Source organism: Cupressus sempervirens, chromosome 6 (genome assembly GCF_028749045.1).
Source record: "Cupressus sempervirens isolate cs-2001-9-10 chromosome 6, ASM2874904v1, whole genome shotgun sequence".
Classification (NCBI taxonomy): domain Eukaryota; kingdom Viridiplantae; phylum Streptophyta; class Pinopsida; order Cupressales; family Cupressaceae; genus Cupressus; species Cupressus sempervirens.
This window is the reverse complement of record NC_143123.1, coordinates 29666299-29685708: the sequence shown is the minus strand read 5'-3', so window position 1 is coordinate 29685708 and position 19410 is coordinate 29666299. Positions and strand designations below refer to the sequence as shown.

The 19410-nt window shown below is 34.4% G+C and overlaps 1 protein-coding gene across 6 annotated transcripts in view; it reads left to right on the top strand.

The window, feature by feature from the left end:
* LOC149550936 (ethylene-responsive transcription factor 5-like) overlaps nucleotides 1-19410 on the top strand; it is a 75672-nt gene that overhangs the window by 51802 nt on the left and 4460 nt on the right. Inside the window, exon 2 of one of the 6 annotated variants that reach the window (XR_016352642.1) lies at nucleotides 7506-7904. The exons of 3 other annotated variants lie outside the window; for them this stretch is intronic. Coding sequence is in view for 1 of the 3 variants with exons in the window: in XM_089786508.1 (XP_089642634.1) it covers nucleotides 8446-8823 (378 nt within the window). In the remaining 2 variants the exon portion in view is untranslated. Of the gene's footprint in view, nucleotides 1-7505; nucleotides 7905-8301; nucleotides 13444-19410 lie in introns of those variants that run through there. 2 more of the 6 variants (XM_089786508.1, XR_016352637.1) reach the window with 2 other exon arrangements.

Sequence of the window (19410 nt, the reverse complement as noted above, 5' to 3'; positions counted from 1 at the left end):
GAACTATATGGAGCAAGTATTCAAAAGATTTCCAGAAAATCCAAAAGAAATTCAAATAAAGTGACACCCCACTAAGAGTCCTTGAACTAATTCTCTCATCTGGTCAGGCAAAGGATCAACAAATGACCTTCATGGAGATTCCTCATGGATGAGCCAGATGGGGTGGAATATTTTTTCCATGTTGTCAGAAGATTTTGATAGATTACATCATAAGATGTTGAAGGAAATGAATACATGAAACACACACTAAGCTTGGAGGTTTTGGATCTTGAAGTTTTGATCGTGAAGTCATTCAAAATACACTTGGAATGTTTAGGATTTAGTTGGTGTTTAACACATGTTGAAGGAATGTTTGGTGATGAAGAAATGTCTTTGTCATTTCTTCCTTTTATCAGGACTATTTGTTGTGGTTTCACAATGCACACCCCATTTCCTTTTTGTCAGAAATGGGGACCCCCTACCCAAGTCCAGGGTCTAAAAGTCCCTTTTGAGATACTCTTGGTCCCCTAGTTTATGTTAAAATCTTGACCAAGTAGCTCATTGGTAAACGTGATTTTTTATACAAAGAGCCTTTTTTGATTAAAAAAAGGCACAGTAGCACACCTAAATTGGTGTGCTAATGCACCAAACTTGGGGGGAATGTTTTAGTGACCACATCCCTACAGCTACATAGCTATGCAACCATGGAGCTATAGACCTCCATAGTGCCAAGGGGCATGGTGGCTTATAAAACCCCCTCTACTTTTCATTCTTTCTCACTTTGCTTTGTGTCTCTGCAATTCTACTTTAGTGCACCTTTGCTTCTCCTCGTACCTGCATCCTCCTCACATCTTCATGCCCCACATTAGCCTTTGACCTTAACATTGCACCAAAATTGGTGCAAATTCATCTCTCTTTGCCCCTATAAACAAAAACAAAAGCTGACATTAATAAAATCATGAGGTGCACATCAACACACCTCATGGGGTGTGCTGATGCAACCCTTTTGTTTCACCAAACTCCCTATGAAAACATAAAAACAAACAAAGAAACCAAAAAGACAAAAAATAATACCCAATGCAAAACTTTAGGTGTGCACTAGCATACCTAACTTGGTGCGCTAGTTTGCACCTGAATTTTCAAAAGAAACATTAAAAACCAATAAGAATGTTGCACATTAGGCATACCTCCTAGGTGCACTTGGTGCACTATATTTTGTTTTTTTGAGGTTAAAATAGGTTTTTCTATGTTTTCGAGCAGTGTCGCTTTGCAAATTTTATGCAACTCAACTTTAGTGTTTCAATTTATCATATTTTCTTTAATTCCAAACTAATGGGCATCCATTTGTACAAATATAATGGCATCCTCATCAGCTTCACTTGGCAAGAAAATGGCACTAAAACCTATCGTCTTCAAGTTCCAAGGCATTCCAACAAAATTGTGCTTCCAAGACAATAACTCAAAGATTAAAGATACAGAATTGGTTCATACTAATTTAGGGAAATTTTTAAAGATTCACAACAAACCTACTGAGAGGTCACAAATGGTCTTAACACTCATTTGATCTAGACCAGTCAACATAGCTTCATACCCAGTGTCAGTGCAATCTACGGAGCTCGATATGATACTTGCAGAACACTTTGTCCCTAAGGAGAGGGTTGTGAAGAGTGTTATAGGAAAAAATTTCCTTGATTTGCACCCAAATAATATTGAGAAAGTATTCCATCTCCCTAGGATAGATTAGTTCATTAGGCTTACATATGAACAAGTAGAAATGTGGTATAGGGAGCATATTGAGGAAGCCTTTGAGATCATTTAGTTCTCATACCTTATAGAGAAGACTCCCTTAGGAAAGAAAACTGCAGAGTGGATATGACTAGAGGATATATGATTGGAGACATCAGATATTCAATCATACTTCTGAGCAGAGTTATGGGTTTACCTGTAGCAGGACATCTGAACATCTTCATGGTGCATTTTATTGAAATATTCAGGAAAGCGAAAATGCCACTAGATTGGGCTTGTACTCTTAGTGATAATTTGTGCAAACAATTGGTGGTGATAAAGAAAAAAAGGAATTTCTATATGACATCGTATTTGGTGTATCTATTGGTTGTAAGAGCGACAAACTATCCAGGGTTGTACAAAAAGGGTGGCACGTAAGATGGTAACATATTGTCGTACATTGTGTACCCTTAGTTGGTGAAGAAAAATCTCTAAGAGAAAAGGAAGGAATACAAAATTGTTAATGATGCTTTCATATTTTCCATAATTCGATTCATAGAAGGGGATTATGCAAAGAGGTTATCAGATGATGCAATGGCGCAAATAACAATACTTGGAGCATACTATATTCAATTTCAGACTTTTACATATTTGAGAGTAGCTGGTACCACTGTGAATCCCAAAAAGCTCCTGAGGTACCCTTGTTATAGATTGGTTTTCTTAGAGATTTCTTGACAAATCTTATTTGCCTATGATTGATTTAGAAGGCAACATAAAAAATGTTGGACTTGGAAGTTTTGACGAGAGGATGTAAAAGCACAAACCTATGTAATTAATGACAAAAAAAATGGTATTTGTGTTTAAGATGATGTAAATTGATGAAATGTGTAGAATTGTATGAATTTTATGCCTATAATTTTTATAATTTTTTTGACCAAGAATTTATTCATTTTATTTTATTTTGAAGTCCCTTTTTTAAGTGTAAAAAATATAGGATGTAGTTCCCATCAAATAAGTATGTGCAAATCATCTTTTTCTGTTTTGATTTGAAAATATTTTATAGATGACATGTATAGCTAGTGAACAAAAAAAGAAATAATTATTTTTGATGTATATTTTCTTTGTTATAAGTACTCAAGTTCGACCTTGTCAGAATCCAATAGTTTTTTCCTCTCGTCAAAACTTCCCTATCAAATCTATACCTATTTGAAAAAAAATTTACATATTTGTGAAGAGGATTCTCTCCTCTAGTGATAAATATAATCTTTTTATTTTTTTGATATGCTTTACTATTTTTTTTCCTTTTTTGAGGGAGCATCTTTTGAAATGCTAAAATATCGGCTTATAATATTTTGAGATTATAACATATTATAACTAATCAAAAGACTCAAAAATTTATATAATGATGATATTGAATCTGAGATCTATAAAAGGGTATTTTAATATTTTGAAAAAAGTTGAGTTTTGATAGAGAAATGAGATTTGACCAAAATAGGTTTTTGTATCACAAACGGTGACACAGATCTATGCTTTTACCCAGGACCCTTTTAGATAGATCAGAGGCAAGACATCCCCTCTTTTGAGTGTGAACAGGATTAGTATCCCTTGGAAGAATACAATTCTCCATGACCACGTTTTGACAACATAAGGAGAGTATAATATTTAGCAGGGAAAACATTCACCCATTAAGAAGCTATTGAAGACCATTGGATGAATGTGACAAATGACTATGATGTTTGAATAAGGGATTATTGTAGGATGACTTTGTACTTGTTAGAGAAGGCCCTGAAGATAAAAATTCCCTTGAAGATATGGAAACAAGATTTTGAGAAGTTGTTGGATCCTCTATTCAATAGGGATAAGATAGGTGATAGGCTTATTATGAGTGCTAAGGTTGATAGGGAGGAAAATTCAGATATCAAACATAGGGTGAGGCAGGTCATTAAAATGACATAGGATTGGATCAAGAAACCATTTGAGCTTGATCCAATACCTAAAATAATGTTCTTCCATGCAAAAGCCCACTAAAACAAAGGTAGAGGGAAGAAAGTCACTATCTCGACCTTTATAGCTCAATAACCAATGAGGCCAAAAATAGTACACCAACTCGATAGGCCAATAGGTTATTATTGAGCTTAGAAACATGGAGGCCAAGGTGAAAGGAAAAGAAATACCCCCCATAGAATTGAATCGGAAGAGGGTGAAATCTTGACACCTATGCAACAAGCAAAAATTAATGTACAAGAGTCGGAGGATACTGGGGTCTCACAAGTCTAGGTTGACCCTCAACTACCACTAGTTGCTGCACTCTGTCAAACGGAGACAAAAGTTGAGATTCAAGAGGTCTCTCCACCTCAACAAATAGAACAAGCATCCCCTTCTATACCTAAAATGGGAACAAAAATCAAGACTCCTATCAAAAAGAGGGAAAAGGTGATAAGGAAAGTAGTCCCTATCCCCTCAATCTTGGAACCTATTCCTAAGGAGGACCAAGAAGAGGATGATGAGGAAGATGTACCTTTGAATAGGAGAACCTAGCTAGCTAGAGCCATGGAATAGGAGAGAAGGAGAAGTTCTACTGCTACACCACCACCAATCCCAGAAGAACCTCTTTAAACAACTACATCAGAGAATGAAATGCAACAATGGATTGATGAGCAGGATGTAGAGGGCACTGATATATTTAAGATGTCAGAGTTTGATTTCATGCCTATAGGAACTGAGCTAGTTGGGGATAAGATTTGTGATACTCCAACAAATAAACCTCAATAGGAGGATTGGACTCAGATGCCACTAGAATCACAAGGTCTTGAGGTTACTCCATCCCCAATATAGGTCACAGTTGTTATAGATAAAGGCTCTACTACTCCTCTACCACCAAACAAGGAGGGAGAACAAGTTCAAAAGGAGCAGGAGAAAGAGCCACAACAGGTATCAACCGATGAAGTGTTTGAAGGAGGACAAATGGTTGAATATCCTTAACAAATTTACTAGGACATCGAGGTGAAAACTATGGGTTCTACTAATACACAAGCTCCTAGTATAGATCCATCATAGAAGGAAAAGACTCTGGAGAGGAATGATAAGGGAAAAGGCATAGCTAAAACAACTCCTTCATCCTCCAAAGGAAAACTTTAGTGGAACAAGTTCCAAGATGGTTGCGAAAAGAGATGATAAGAAATAAAAAGCAACAATCCAATGTCGATGAAGAGGACATGATAGAATTGATTGAGGTTCTAAGGAAACCTGAACATCCTAAAGATAATTTAAGTGCAGCGATTGAAAGAAGAGATATGGGAGGGGAGGGGTACATTTGGATCCATTTTTGAATGCCTATTAGTAGTGGTGGGAAAGTTTTGAGGAGAGGGTATTCTTATCATCCAAGGAAATTTGAAGCTACTTCATGTTTTGTAGGAGAATGTGGATAAAATGGTAGCAATTTTGAAACAAGATTTCACTCTTATGGATGAGGCACATACTTGGTAGAAAGATTTATAGGTGTTACAGGTGATAGAGGGCCAGAGGTATAGAATGCTCATGGATGTATATACTGCGAAAGAGTTAGATTTGATTCATGGTTGGATAGAGAAGATAGAGAATAGTAATAAATTAATTGAATCATTACATGCAAAGAACCATCAACTCAAGGACCAAGCCCGAGAGCAAATCTTGGAAGTAGAGAAACATTATAGTGATGCATGTCTAGATATTTTCGAAGATGATGCATGAGAGAAATTGATACCGATAAAGGTAGTAGTGCAAAAATTCAAGAAGACTTTTGAAGAAGTTACTATTGATGAAGACATCCAACAATCCTTCATGATAGAAGAAGCTTTACTAGAGTTGGATACTAAACTCAGGAATTTTTTTGAGACCCGTATAGAGGTAGACAACTAAAAGCAGAAGGTCAAGGATAAGTATAATGCCTTAGATTTATTGGATGTAGCCAAGGTCATTGAAATTATTGAGAAATTCAAGGGCAAGCACCCAAACATAGCTCTGGTATGAAGGGGGACAAAACCTAGAAGCCATAATTTCATTTTTGATACTCAGTAAAAGTTTGCAATTTTGGACCCTTGAGGTGCACTATTGCACTACTGTGCCAAGTGCACTAGTGTGCTTTTTGTCACAAAGTGTTGGAAGAATTTTGAAGAAGTCAGAGGTGTGCAACTATGCTGGTGCGCTTTCTTCCAAGGTGCATTTTTCCAGAGATGCGCCAACATTTAACTACCAGTTCCCAAAATTAGAGCTTTCCATGTATTGAAAACACATTCTGACCATAGTTTAATTCCAACAGGTGCCTAGTGAAGGATTAGCTTCTATTTTTGATACTTCCTAACACTTCTACATCGACTGAAATCTATCTTCTTCTTATTTTGTCATATTTTCTTTGTTTTATGACATGTAAAGGCTCGTGCATCCAATTAATGATATACAAATGGATGGAGTCCTACTAAGCACTAGTTAGATAGTCAGTTTGTACATAATTAGTTTGTTTTATTAAATTAAAAGCATATGATTGCATGAATATATCTCTCACTCTCAACATAAATTGAGGAGATGATTTCTTATAAATACAAGATTGTAATATGTAATCAGGGCTGCCATTATTTTGCAATAATATATGCTTTTGGTGCTTGCATTTGGAGTGTAGTGATTCTTGCCTAAATGTGTCATATTTTTGTGAATGTATGTTCATACAATTGTGATTGAGCCAAAGTTTTATTGCATTATTTCTGGTTATGCAATCTTTTTAATTCTAGTGTTTGCTATGGTTTGATGAATTCTGCTAATGTATCTAGCTTGAGAAGAAATCACCGAATTGTTCCTGCATAACTTTTTGTCTTGCATGAGCACACTTTTTGTGGCCTTGTGATTTGATGAAAAGTGAAACATTTTATGTGTTGCTATGAAAATCCCATCAATGATAGCATCAGTGGAATCAATGAAGTGTTGCTCCTACTTTCATTGGTTACCCACTAATTTCTTTGAAAGTTTAACTCGCAAACATGTTGTTTCCGTAGCTTATGTCCATTAGGATTTTATGTTTGTATTATTTTCTTAAAGTTTCTTGTTACCTTATCTTTGTTATTTTCTTTATTAACCCCTTGTTAGATTTGGAATTCATATTAGTTGCATTGTTAGATTGCATTCATAATTTTTAAAAAAAAAAATAGAAAATACAAAAACATAGTTCTCTTGCATGTTTTATTTTGAAGCAGCAAACTAATTTTACATCATATCCAAAATCATCCAAACCAACAAAGGTCTCCTTGTGAACAAAAACATTTATCTTCAACTAAATGGATTTGAGTAGGTCGCAAGATCACTCGGAACCTTGAAGTTGATCCATAAAGATTGACTTTTCAAGAGAGGAGTTTGAAAGAGTTCTTACCATTAAGCATCATGCAAAATGATAGCTCAACACATTGGAATGTGGTTAAATGGATCTTAAGGTATCTTAAGGGAACTTCTAATTTTGTATTGTATTTTGGTCACAAAGATACTTCATTTAGAGGTTATACTAATTTAGATATGACTAGAAATTTAGATAATAGAAGATCTACTACTAGTTATGTGTTTACTTTTGCTAGAGCAGTGATTAGTTGGGTATCAAAGTTGCAATAAGTGGTCTTACTTTCTACTACTGAGGTTGAATACATTGCTTTCATTGAATGAGCAAAAGAGTTGATTTGGTTGTAACATTTGTTTGGTGATTTTGATTGTCCTCAACAAGGATCAGCCTTGTATTCTGATACTAAAAGTGCTATTGACCTAGCCAAAAATGCATTGTTTCATAGTAGGACAAAGCATATTGAAGTGCATTATCATTTCATTCTAAGTAAACTTGCGGAAGGCAAACTTCAAGTCATGAAGATCAAGACCAAGGAGAATCTAGCTGATGCACTTACAAATGTTGTTCCATGAGAGAAGTTTGAGTTCTCTCGGCATCATAAAGAAATAATAGCAGGGGAATTCAGGGGAGTCTCATACATTACAACAGTTTGACTTCAAGTGGGGGTTTGTTGGGTGTATATGTGAATCCATTTATTATCTACATTTTATTATTGTTTCCCTCCAATTGTTTATGTCTCTTCATTTCTATTGGAGGTTCATTATTGTATATCGTATAGAAGAGCATGAAGCTAGAACTATGATGTAAAGTTTAGACTTTAACATTAATAAGAGATCTTCCTGTAGTTCGTGTGTTTGTGATTTTCTTCTTTCTTACTATTCTGATTCATATACAAGAAAAAATTGATAATGTTTTACTTTCTTAAGATCTCAAATCTAATCCATGATGTAATAGTCATTATTATTAAAAATATGAAACTTTTAACTTTTGACAATTTGTTTGGTTTATAAAATACTTTCATAATTTAAGCTTTTATTGCATTCGTCCCTTCAAACTACATTACGTTAATAATTTAACATATAAAAGACTTTCTAAGATACCAAGTTCAAATTGGATACTTTATGTTATTATGTTATATAAGAAAAAGTCCATTAACAATATTAAAAATCAATTTGTTGAAAACTATAATGGAAAACAAGATTAAAAAAAGGTAGTCGCCATGACCAATATTTCATTCATTCCAATTTTGTCAAACCTTTTAACTACATGTATATCATGTTGAAAGCATTTGAAGCAGGCGAATACAATGAATCTATGTCATTAACTGATTCAGAGTGGAACTAATAAGACATATACCGAAGTGCAAATTTAGAGCAGTACGAAAAATGATAATGAGCACTTTAACATCTGATGAAGCCCGTAGATTGAATGCAATTGCCCATTTTTTGCTTGACGATGAAGAAACGGTGAATTCTTCTTCCCCAACAGCTTTTAATTTATCTGGGGAGGTTCGAAAAAAGCATTACAGGGGAGTGAGGTTCGTTAAGGCTCGAGCAAAATATGCTGCAGAGATTCGAAACCCTAATAAGAAGGGCTCCAGATTTTGGCTTGGCAGCTTTACTACAGCCGAAGAAGCTGCGGTGGCATATGACCGCATGGCTTTCCATCTGCGCGGTTCAAAGGCTATTCTCAACTTTCCTCTCAACGTTGAGTCCGGGCTGTATGTCGAGCATTTTTCTCCGTCGTTCTCTTCGCACAGATAATCAGAGAAGAAGAGAAAGGAAATATGAATCGCGAAGTAGAGTTAAGTTGATGAGTAAATGTTCATATTAGTAATAGGTTTACCCATTTTTATTATATGTTTAAACTTTAAACATTAGTTGTGATACGTTGTAGAATTTCTTTGATTTATTTATTTCCTTAGCTATTCCAATTTTCCAAACCATCTCCTTCATGTTGATGCAGGAGCATATGGGCTAAAATAGACACTATTAAGAATGCAAATGTATATTTTCTGTTTGGCTACAATGTTAAAAGTAGACAGATTTTCTTGAATTCAAATAAAATATTGTTGTAAACCACTGAAGAACATTTGATTCATTCTTCTTCTTACCTTGACAGTAACTAAAAGGGCCTGTTTGGCAACAGGAATATGAGTGGAATAGGCATATGTAAATTCTTAAAATTTTGAATTCTCTGTTTGGATGCACCAAATCAGAATTGCAAATAGGAATACATATTCCAATTTTGACTAAAAATGAGCATTATAATTCCACCTAAATGAGTGGAATTGGAATACATATTGGTATTCTAGTTTTACTTATTTTAGAAAACATAAATTTTTGGGTCCGTGAATTCCCTATCAAATTCTGAGTGGACCAAACAAGAATAGGAATATGTATCCCCATTTTCTCTTCTGAAATAACTATTCCAATTCCCATATTTCTATTCCTGCAACCAAGCGGACCCTAAAATGCACAAAGTTTTTGTTGCCAACAATTTATGTGGAGACTTGTGTACTACATCAAGCCTAGCATTGATTTGGTGATTGGTGATTTGCTAAAAAAAATCTATAAATTTGAGGAGATGTTTTATTTTCATGGGACTTGATCCTATTTCTATCTTAAAGGAATACTAATAGGCCAATAAAGTCTTAGAACTATTTTATTATACTCTTTGGTTTCTCAACATATTTTGTGAAAGCATCCATACTAGATAGATGGTGAAATTTGACAATGAGATGGGGCCTTTTATAGCATTTACCTACCCTTTACCCTTGTGAGTAGGTTGAAATGTTCAATTTTCTTAGGATATAGAGAACATTTGAATTTTTTTTGTTTTATGCACTTTATAAATTTGTTTTATGCACTTTATAAGATTGTATTCTAAATTTGAATGATCAAATGGTGTTAACATGATCGTTGATGTTGATTAATTATTTCTAAATAACCAATCATTTAATAACGAAGCTCTTCCTAGTTCCAGTTGATCTATTTTCTTATCTTGGCCCATCTTGCATTAAGAAAGCATTTTAAGGGGTTCATAGATTATTTCTCCTTCCATAATCCTATGGGAATTATGGAAGGAGAGGAAGACAAGAATTTTTAGAGACATGAAGATGAACTATCAATAACTCACGACTAAATTGGAATCTTTGATTATTGAAGTTATTAACATTAAGATATGTATTAATGGAAGATCCCATATAGCCATGTCCTAGTGGGATGACTCTATGAGATATAAGTGGGTGAGACTAAGACTTCCCCCTTCATAGTGAAAAGGAGAAATGTGTATGGTCCCCTCCCCAAGAAGGCTAGGTAAAAATCAACTTTGATGGAGCATCTAGGGGGAACCTAGTGTTTCAGGAATAGGTTGTTGTATTAGAGATCGTAAAGGGGATATTCTTATCAATATTTGTAAATTCATCATATTCTTGTCCAATAATGAGGTAGAACTTAATGCTTTGGTTAGAGGCCTTTGGATTTTTTCAATATTCAAATACCAAAACATTGAAATTGAGGATGATTTGATGTGGTACACTGATCTCAATTCATAGAGAAATTAATACTCATGAAAAAACCCAATATTGATTCAAACTCTGAATTGTTCATTACTGAAAACCCTATCTACATAGATTTCTAACTCCATTAAATAACAACTGACTCAAAAAAGAGAAAACATGAAATTTTCAAATTTGGCAGATTTTGACAACTGGAAAAATATGCCATTTTTGGTAACTTCTAAAAAACCTCCAAAAGCAAATTCAAAGTTTCCTATATATACCTCTTAAACCATAAAGGAAAATTGACAACTAATCTCCAAAATTTAGAAAGAAAATTTGAAGTTATTACAAAGCAGAAAAAACAAAAAAACACCTAAGATATTTTAAAACTCAAATTCAGAGGTCAAGATGGAATTTTTGACAGTTGAAAAATAAATTGAAATGACCCTAATAGAGCTAGCTGAGTTGGAAACCACTTGAGCTATAGATTTTGAAAAAAACCCAGAAAAATCTAAGAAAACATTGATCTGAGTCAAATGTTACGACTCTCCGAACTCCCTGCATCATGATTCAACCATAATCATTAATGCCCTTCTTAAGGGCTCCATTCGTAACTAGAAACTGAAAATTTTGTTTGATAAAGCATTAGAGCTCATTTTATCTTTTAAACATGTTACTATGAATCATATTTATAGAGAAGGGTAGAGAAGGGAACACTCTAGCTGATTAGCTGGCAAATGAAGGTGTGGATGGCTCAAATAAGACTAACATTTCATAGCCTCTGGTCAAATGACCTTCTAATGAAGGGTCATTTATTACTTTCACTAAGTAGCCAACACCTTCTGTGTATGTATCAATTAACTCCTTGTGTGTTTCTTAAAAGAACTTATTTTCTGAGACAAGTTGTATGTTGGACTATGTTTCTCCACAACTATTAATACTTTTTGAGACAAGTTGTATGTTGGACTACCTTTCTCCACAATTATTAATTAAGGAATATTGGTCACTTTGTTGTCATTCAAGATTCATGGATACCCAATTAAGCTCACCTCCCCTACAAGGTTCATGTCTTTTGATAATCTCATCAAGATTGATAAGATCATATAGTTTGTTCCAATTAGGAATATGATCATTTGGAGAGTCATGTTACATTTCTTAGTCACCTTGTATATCAATTTTCCTAATAGGTTTCACTCTAATGCAGACATAGTGGCCATGTTCATTGCAGTAGTTCTCCATTTTTATGCTGACAATGATCTTATATCTAGTCTCTATCATGAATTATTTAATAACCACTTGTTGGGAGATTTGGTCACTTTCCTTATGAATATTAAAGGAGACCTCACAATTCCTCTTCCAACTAACTATAATATGATTTATATTAGGGTGGAACCTATTCCTACCTATCCGATGTCTTTTTACCGAGGACCCGATAGGCTTTTGGGAAGATAAGGAAGTATACAAGAGAAATATTTGGTTTCTTCTCTAGTTCCCTATCTTGGATCCTATTAATTTGGATTGGATGGAGCTCTACCTTGAGGAAGAAGGGATTCTACAAGTTTGTTCCCAAAGTGCCTCTATTGAAGACCTTAGAGAAGCTTTTAGGGAATGAGAGATTTTTATGTTTTTTTCTCTCTCTTTCTTTCATTAATACCCTATACTAGAACCTTTTGACATGCCTTAATTTTATTACTCTCTATGTCTTCGTTATATTCTTTGGTGGGCTTGTCAATATTGTTAATTTTCAATGAAGTTTTCATTTAAGAATAAGTAATTGTATGTTTGAGGACATATATATGTCTTGTTTAGTAGATTATAAACTCCAATATAATCTACTATTTGTGATGGACAATTATGCATAATTTGTCAAACTTTTAGCCTAATTAATTGTGGTGTTTTATATTGTTGATTGAAGGTATTTTAATAACTTCATCTTTATATTTTCTAATTATAAGGTTTGAATTTTCATCAAACATTACTTACAATTTAAAATGAATTCCACAAGGAGAAATATGGCTTTTTCATAATTCAGAATTGGACTGTGGTTGATATCAAACATCTTATGGCCTTCATGGTTTGCATGGAGGTGGTATGAATTATTTGTTGGTTTGTGTTGGAGGATCTTAATAGATAATTTGTCTTCTTGCATTATTTTGGGTTAGACCAACTAGGTATATCATTTCTATTGCAGATATTTATAGTTAAGTTGGAATAGTTGTACAGTTGAAAAGGTAGTTGTTACTCTTAAGTTATAGCTTCTCATGCTTGATTTCTACGGTTCTTTTATTGTTAGCCTAGTCAATTTTGAGGATGGGACATAGAGATGTATCTTTCTTCTATGGTTAAGAACTTGGTATCTTTCGTGCCCATGCTAATCTGGTTTGTGTCATGGTTCCAAGGCTTTTAATATTGGGTTGTTCTCATTTTCTGTGATATCTTCCATATTATAAGAAAGAACTGTGTATATGATTGGAGTTTGAGTTTTTAATACTAATACCTGATAATATCTCATTTAATATTGATGATTTAAATGGTACTCTCCCCCTTGAATCTGACATTTTTGAGACACGGAGATTCATTCTAAAGGCACTGTAAGATCCCACAGGCTGTATTGGTCTTAATCTGACAAGGTGGTAGCAAAGGAATATAGGCTAGGCCGTCGCTACCGGATAATGAAAAGCCAGCTGGCGACTATGGCTTCTCCTTCTTCATGTTGCGGATACACCCGTCTATCTCTTCCGGTTGCTGCAAATCATTACAATGGTTAGAAAAAGGGGAACTATTCCGATAAAAACCAGCTACAAATTCTTTTTCAGTGCAAAATACGTAGGACATACAGGAATGAGGAATAGAACCACATGATTTTGGAGGGCGACCAGAGGTATGGGAAATCTTTTCTGTTACTCTGTTACCTCTAAAGAATTTGCAGGTTCCACTGTTCACTTCTTTCAGTTTTGTTGATCTGCATAAACCCTCTGGTGTTCCATTTGATGCTTGGCTAACCTCTCTATTGATGCCAATTGCACATTATTGGTATTTTTTTAACCTGTATGACTACAATAGGGTCGTTTTCTCTCTATCCAAAACTAATTTCTTTAAAAGAAATGTAGAAGCTCCACATTTATTTCCTTGATAGTTGTTTGGCTCAACCACAGTTTTAGTTTTCGTTCTTATTTTGGGCCAACTGATTTTTTCTAGCATATTCTTATCCTGGCCCTAATGACAGTCTGAGGCTACTTCTTTGCTACTTGGAATTTTATGCTTGTCTTGTTATAAGGCATTATTTCTGGAAAGCTCCACTCCTATTGTTAGAGATTGAGATGCTAGTGAAAGGTTAAAGCTTAAGAGTTTTCTGTTCTATTTTGCAAAGAAATTAGTAAAATGTAAGAACTACTGGGATCCTAAGGAGCCTTCTTTCAATCATCACAAACTGAGTAAAGCAAACCATTATTCAAATTATTGACAAAGAGTGGCTCAAAAAAAATCGAACTACACTCCCATATAAATTTCATTCCCATTTTATGACAGTAGGTGTGGACTTTTTATAGAATCTTTCAATGGTGACAAGCTTGGATAAGGCATTTCTATAGGAAAACATTGTCACTTCCTTTGTACGAGGAAAAGATTTATCTACATATCATATTAGATGTATTAAATTTCATTTTCTAAGATTATTTCAAATTTAGTGTCATTGTATTTAATGTACATTTGGGCTTCATTTTGGTCACCTTAAAAAAAATCCATGATGTAATGGTGGTTTTAACTCAAGGATTGCCCATTGCTCTTTGTAATATGGTCTATAAAATAATTACTAAGCTCCTAGCAGAGAGGCTTAAAGTTTGGCTTCCCATGGTTATCTTTGAGCAACACGGGGGTTTTTGTAGTAGGAAAACAAATTTTGGATGGGGTGGTTATTGCTTCCAAAGCCATTCACTCTATGTGTACTTCCAAAGAATATGCCATGTTCATTAATCTTGATATGGCTAAGGCTTATGACGGAGCCAATTGGGGTTTCTTGCAGAAAGTTCTTTTGGCTTTTGGCTTTAGTCAGGAATGGGTTAGATGGGTTTTGAGCTATGTTACTACTCCTTCCTTCTCGACCCTTCTTAATGGTGAATTGTTGGAGCTTTTTGGGGCATCTAGGGGTCTTTTCCAGGGAGATCCCCTCTCTCCTTATTTGTTTATCATATGGCTAAGGGACTTGGTAGACTTATCAAGTCTCATGTTTCTCAAAATCTAATCCAAGGATAGAAATGGGGAAATGGTTTGCCCACTTTTTCTCACCTCCAATTTATTGATGATACAACCCTTGCTAGGAGAGCTTGGATTCAAGAAACTGAAGCCTTTCAGCTCACCTTGGATACTTATTTGGCTGCCTCTGGGTAGAAAATCAATGATCACAAGTCCTCTATTTTTTTCTTCAACACTCCTGAGCCTATCTAGCAGAGGATTGTTAATATCTTCAGATTTCAGATTGAGTCTCTCCCTCTAACTTACTTGGGGGTCCCTATTATAGTGGGAAGACAACCTAGGCTTTTTTGGCACAGCTTGCTCAACAAGCTTTGACAAAAATTCAATCATTGGACTCATAGGTGGCTCTCTACTGCTAGCAGGGTGACTCTCCTACAATTTGTGATTCAAGCCCTTCCCATATATAGAAGCATGGTTTAGGCTACCCTAACGTATTTTCTTGAGGAATTTGATGCTCTCTCTCATCAATTTCTCTAGAGCAAAAATTTGAAAAATACCAAATGGAGCTTCATCAATCGGGATACCATTTGTAGGCCAAAAAAGGAAAGAGGCCTCATAATTCATTCTGCTATCTTGTGCAGTCAAGCTCTGGCTACCAAGCTCTATTGGCGCTAGCATTCTAGTCAGTCTCAGCTTTAGGCCCATATCTTGTCACACAAGTATTTACCTAGTGTTGAACCTCCAAATATTTTCAAGTTTTCTCTTGAGGGAAAAGGCTCTATGGTGTAGAATACTCTCAAAATTGGTGCTCACCTGGTGAAGAGAAGTCTATTTTGGATCTATAATAGAGGCTTTGAGGCTCTATTTTGGAGTGATTCCTAGAATGGGCATCCTCCTCTCTTGTCCTCTTATTCGCACTTGCATCCTCTTTGTGATTTTTTCCTTTTGACTCGATGGAATAAGGTGGCTCATTATAAGGAGGCTTATAACCTAGGCCTTGTTGTTGGTTATAGATGAAAGAATTCTTCTGATTGGCTGCCGAGTGGCTCTCAAGAGGATCGGTTGGAACTCTCTCAAATATTGGCTTCTAGGGAGTGCGACTCTCTGTAGGAACTTGATATTTTGGCTTGGAGAGGTGCTTCTTCTCACAAGTATTCTATTTCTTTAGGGTACCTTGCACTAACTAAGCAACATTTTGGTGAGGTGGAGGTGTGTTGGTGGAAGAAAGTTTGAAATATCTTTTCTTGGCCTAAGTGTAAACATTTCCTCTAGATTCTGGTTTACAATCATTGTCTTACATGAGAGAATCTCTACAAAAGAGGCTTCTAGGAACCTTCCATCTACGTCTTATGCCACAATAGTGAAGAGACTATTTCTCACATTGTTTTCCAGTTCCCCTTTTTCAAACAAATTTTCCACTTCTGTTGGAGTTTCTGGGGATGTATGTGCTAACATGTCTCCTCCTTGTTTGAGTTCTAGGACTGCCTAGGGCACCCCCCTTCCAAGATCCCTTTTCTTTAGGTTGCTTGGACTATTGGCCCATCCCTTATTTTATGGCATGTTTGGCTCGAGAGAAATAGGAGGATCTTTCATGATGTGTAGTGTGAGATCAAGCACTGTAGGAAAAAATTGCTAATTCTCTTCATGAAACACTCCTGGCTAAATGTGACATTGGTGGAGGTTTGGAACCTAGAGATGTTGATATTTACACACTTCTTTGCTTTCCTCTTCAGGGCGGCATTCCCTCATTCCCCCATAGATGCTCTAGGAATAGAGCTAGGAAGTGCTCTTAGCATGTTAATCGTGAAGGGCATTGGACTCCTCTCAAGGTTGGAGTTCTTAAAATCAACATTGATGGTTCTTCTCAGGGAAATCCTGGACCAGTTGGTATTGAGGGAGTTGGGCATGATAGCTCTAGTGATATTCAATTTTTATTTTTTTATATACGGGTAAAAGTACAAAGTTGTGTTACCTTTCAGGCTAACTTATCAAAATAACTGAATTTGAGAATTTCTACCTAAAAAATATTTTTTTTGGAACATACAATCTTGATAAAATTATTCTAGCTAAGTTATATATAGTCTCATACTTTTCCAATTGGAAATGTCTATTAAATGCATGTTTTGCACTAGTTAGTATCTAATTACTAAAAAAATAAAATTATTTTAGAATAGTGATGTTTAAATAACTCTTACTATTTATTATGATATTTTTTTAACAACATACAAATACCATTTTATAGAGCTCAAAGTCACGAATATTCTCATATAGAGTTCATAGTGTTTTAATTAGATATAGTATATTGTAATTAAAAAATTTCACAAGTATGTGTTTTAACACTCGAGAAGATGTCGATTTTGAGAAATAAAAAAATATTAAACAATATCAAAAAAATTTAAAAATTATATGATCTAGAGGAGAGAGTCCTCTTTCAAAATCTATAATTTTTCTTTTGGTTGGAATATATTTATTTTGAAAAATGTGGTGGAAGATGAAAACTATCGATTTGAATAAGTTGAAATTTGAATCGTTATAAAAGAGAAAATATAGGTTTAAAGCCGATTTTTATTTCTGATTGTTCTTACCTATATTATTGATAACATAATCTAAGATCAAAGAGAAATAAGTTTATTTCCATATAGTTTTGTGGTGGGAACTAGACCCTATTTCCAGCATTTTTTAGCAACAAAAAGTTATCTTTAAAAAATAGGAAAATATATAATTTCTTATTCCAAATAATTATTAAAAATTATAATCTTAAAATTCATCCATTTATACACATTTCATTATTTTATTTCATTTGAAAATTTTAAATAATAATACCAGCTTTATGTCATTGGATGTGAACAACTACACTTTTGTTAGCTTTTTCCTTTGTAAAAGGGTGACATAGGTTTTTGCTCTTACCCATACAAGAGTTACCATACAAATAATCTCATGGAAGCCCTTTCTATCTTGGTTGCAGTGGAACAGTGTTATCAACATGGTTGGAGAAGAATTATCTATAACACTGACTCATAGGTGGTTGTGAATTTATTGAATAGACGAAACCTTGTGGATGTGGACTGGCATCTGGCTCTGGTTATTTGACAGATCACTCAATTATGCAATTCTCTGGATTGTTTGTATTTTATGCATATCCCTCATAAGTGAAATGGTGTGGCTGATTGTTTGGCTGAATGAGGCTCCGAGCATGGGCCTTAGATGCTGGATCAACTTGTGGACCAGGATAAAGCTCTATAGTTCTCTTTGTTTCTTCTGTTGTTCTGTTCTCTTTGTTATTCAATAAAATTATTACCCCTCCTTTAATTAGCTCAAGGATTCAGTTATGACACCTCCTCCATTATATTTGGATTCTCTATAATAGTGGTTTGACATCTGATAGTCCATTTAAAAGGAAAGAAAGAAGTAATTAAAAAATTTAACACTCGCAAGAACCTACCTTAATATGTCATATACAAGCTTCTCAATAGTTGATCTCAAAGTTTAAAATTGGAGATGATCATAATACTCTCAGAGATTCGATCAATTATTTGTGCTGTTGTTGATCACTATAGATATATATTAAGATTGAAAAATAAACAGATGCAAGTTGTGTTTTGCTATTCCATCCATTGCATGTCTTATGCACGTGTGCCCTAACAATCTATTAAAGAGATTAATTCTGTTTGCTGTTCTGCCTCTCAATTTCTCATACTCTAAGCCTTTTCCCACGGGTGCAGTGTTGTGCTTATAAAATTTTAAAATTAATCTTTTAGTTCAAACATTAGGAATATTGTCTAGAACTGTAGCCGATTCACTGCTTGGGTACAAATTTTGGTCTTTTACATTTTTAATTTGGTGTCATACATTCCATGGAGCAAACTTGGAGAGTAAGTCAAAAAGAGTCAACGGTTGAATCACAAGTCTAATCAGAATTAAAAAAAATATTTAATGATAGAAATAATAATAATTTCAACATACCCAAATTGAGTGAAGTTTCGATAAGCATATCCATATAGTCCAATTTAACCATAATTCTAACTATAAAACGTGATATTATCATTTCATAATATATTTAATGAGTATATTTAGATGACATTCATTACATCAATAATATATGAACGGAAGCAAAAATTTTCAATGAATGATTGAATACAATTCAGTAGGATTTAAAAAATGTGTACATCACAGTACTCCATAAGATCTAGTATGATACAACTACTAGTAATAAAAATTCATGAACTCTCCAATAGATTATCCATCTTCTATCTAGAGAATATAGAGGTTTTTTTGTCTCAAAAGCCTTCACAAACTTGTCCATCTGCACCTCTTCCTAATGTATAATGTATAATGTGTGAATAGGAAAAAATTAAAAACAATGACAATAACGTCTTGTAAGACATTAAATGTTAACAATTATAGCAGAACTAATCTTGAAACAATAAGATGCCAATCATGAACTTCCAATACTCATAAAGGAAGGCAGTCAATAGCAACATATTTGTGATTTCAATCCTCAAGATCAACTTATAGTTTTCTAGAATTTGACTACAAACATCCTTAACGAAAGATGACATTCATTTATTTGGTTTAGAATTCCAAATTTTATTGTGTTATAAACAATGTAATATCAAACATTCCCTCACTCTTCTTCTTCTTGCCATGGTTTCAGCAA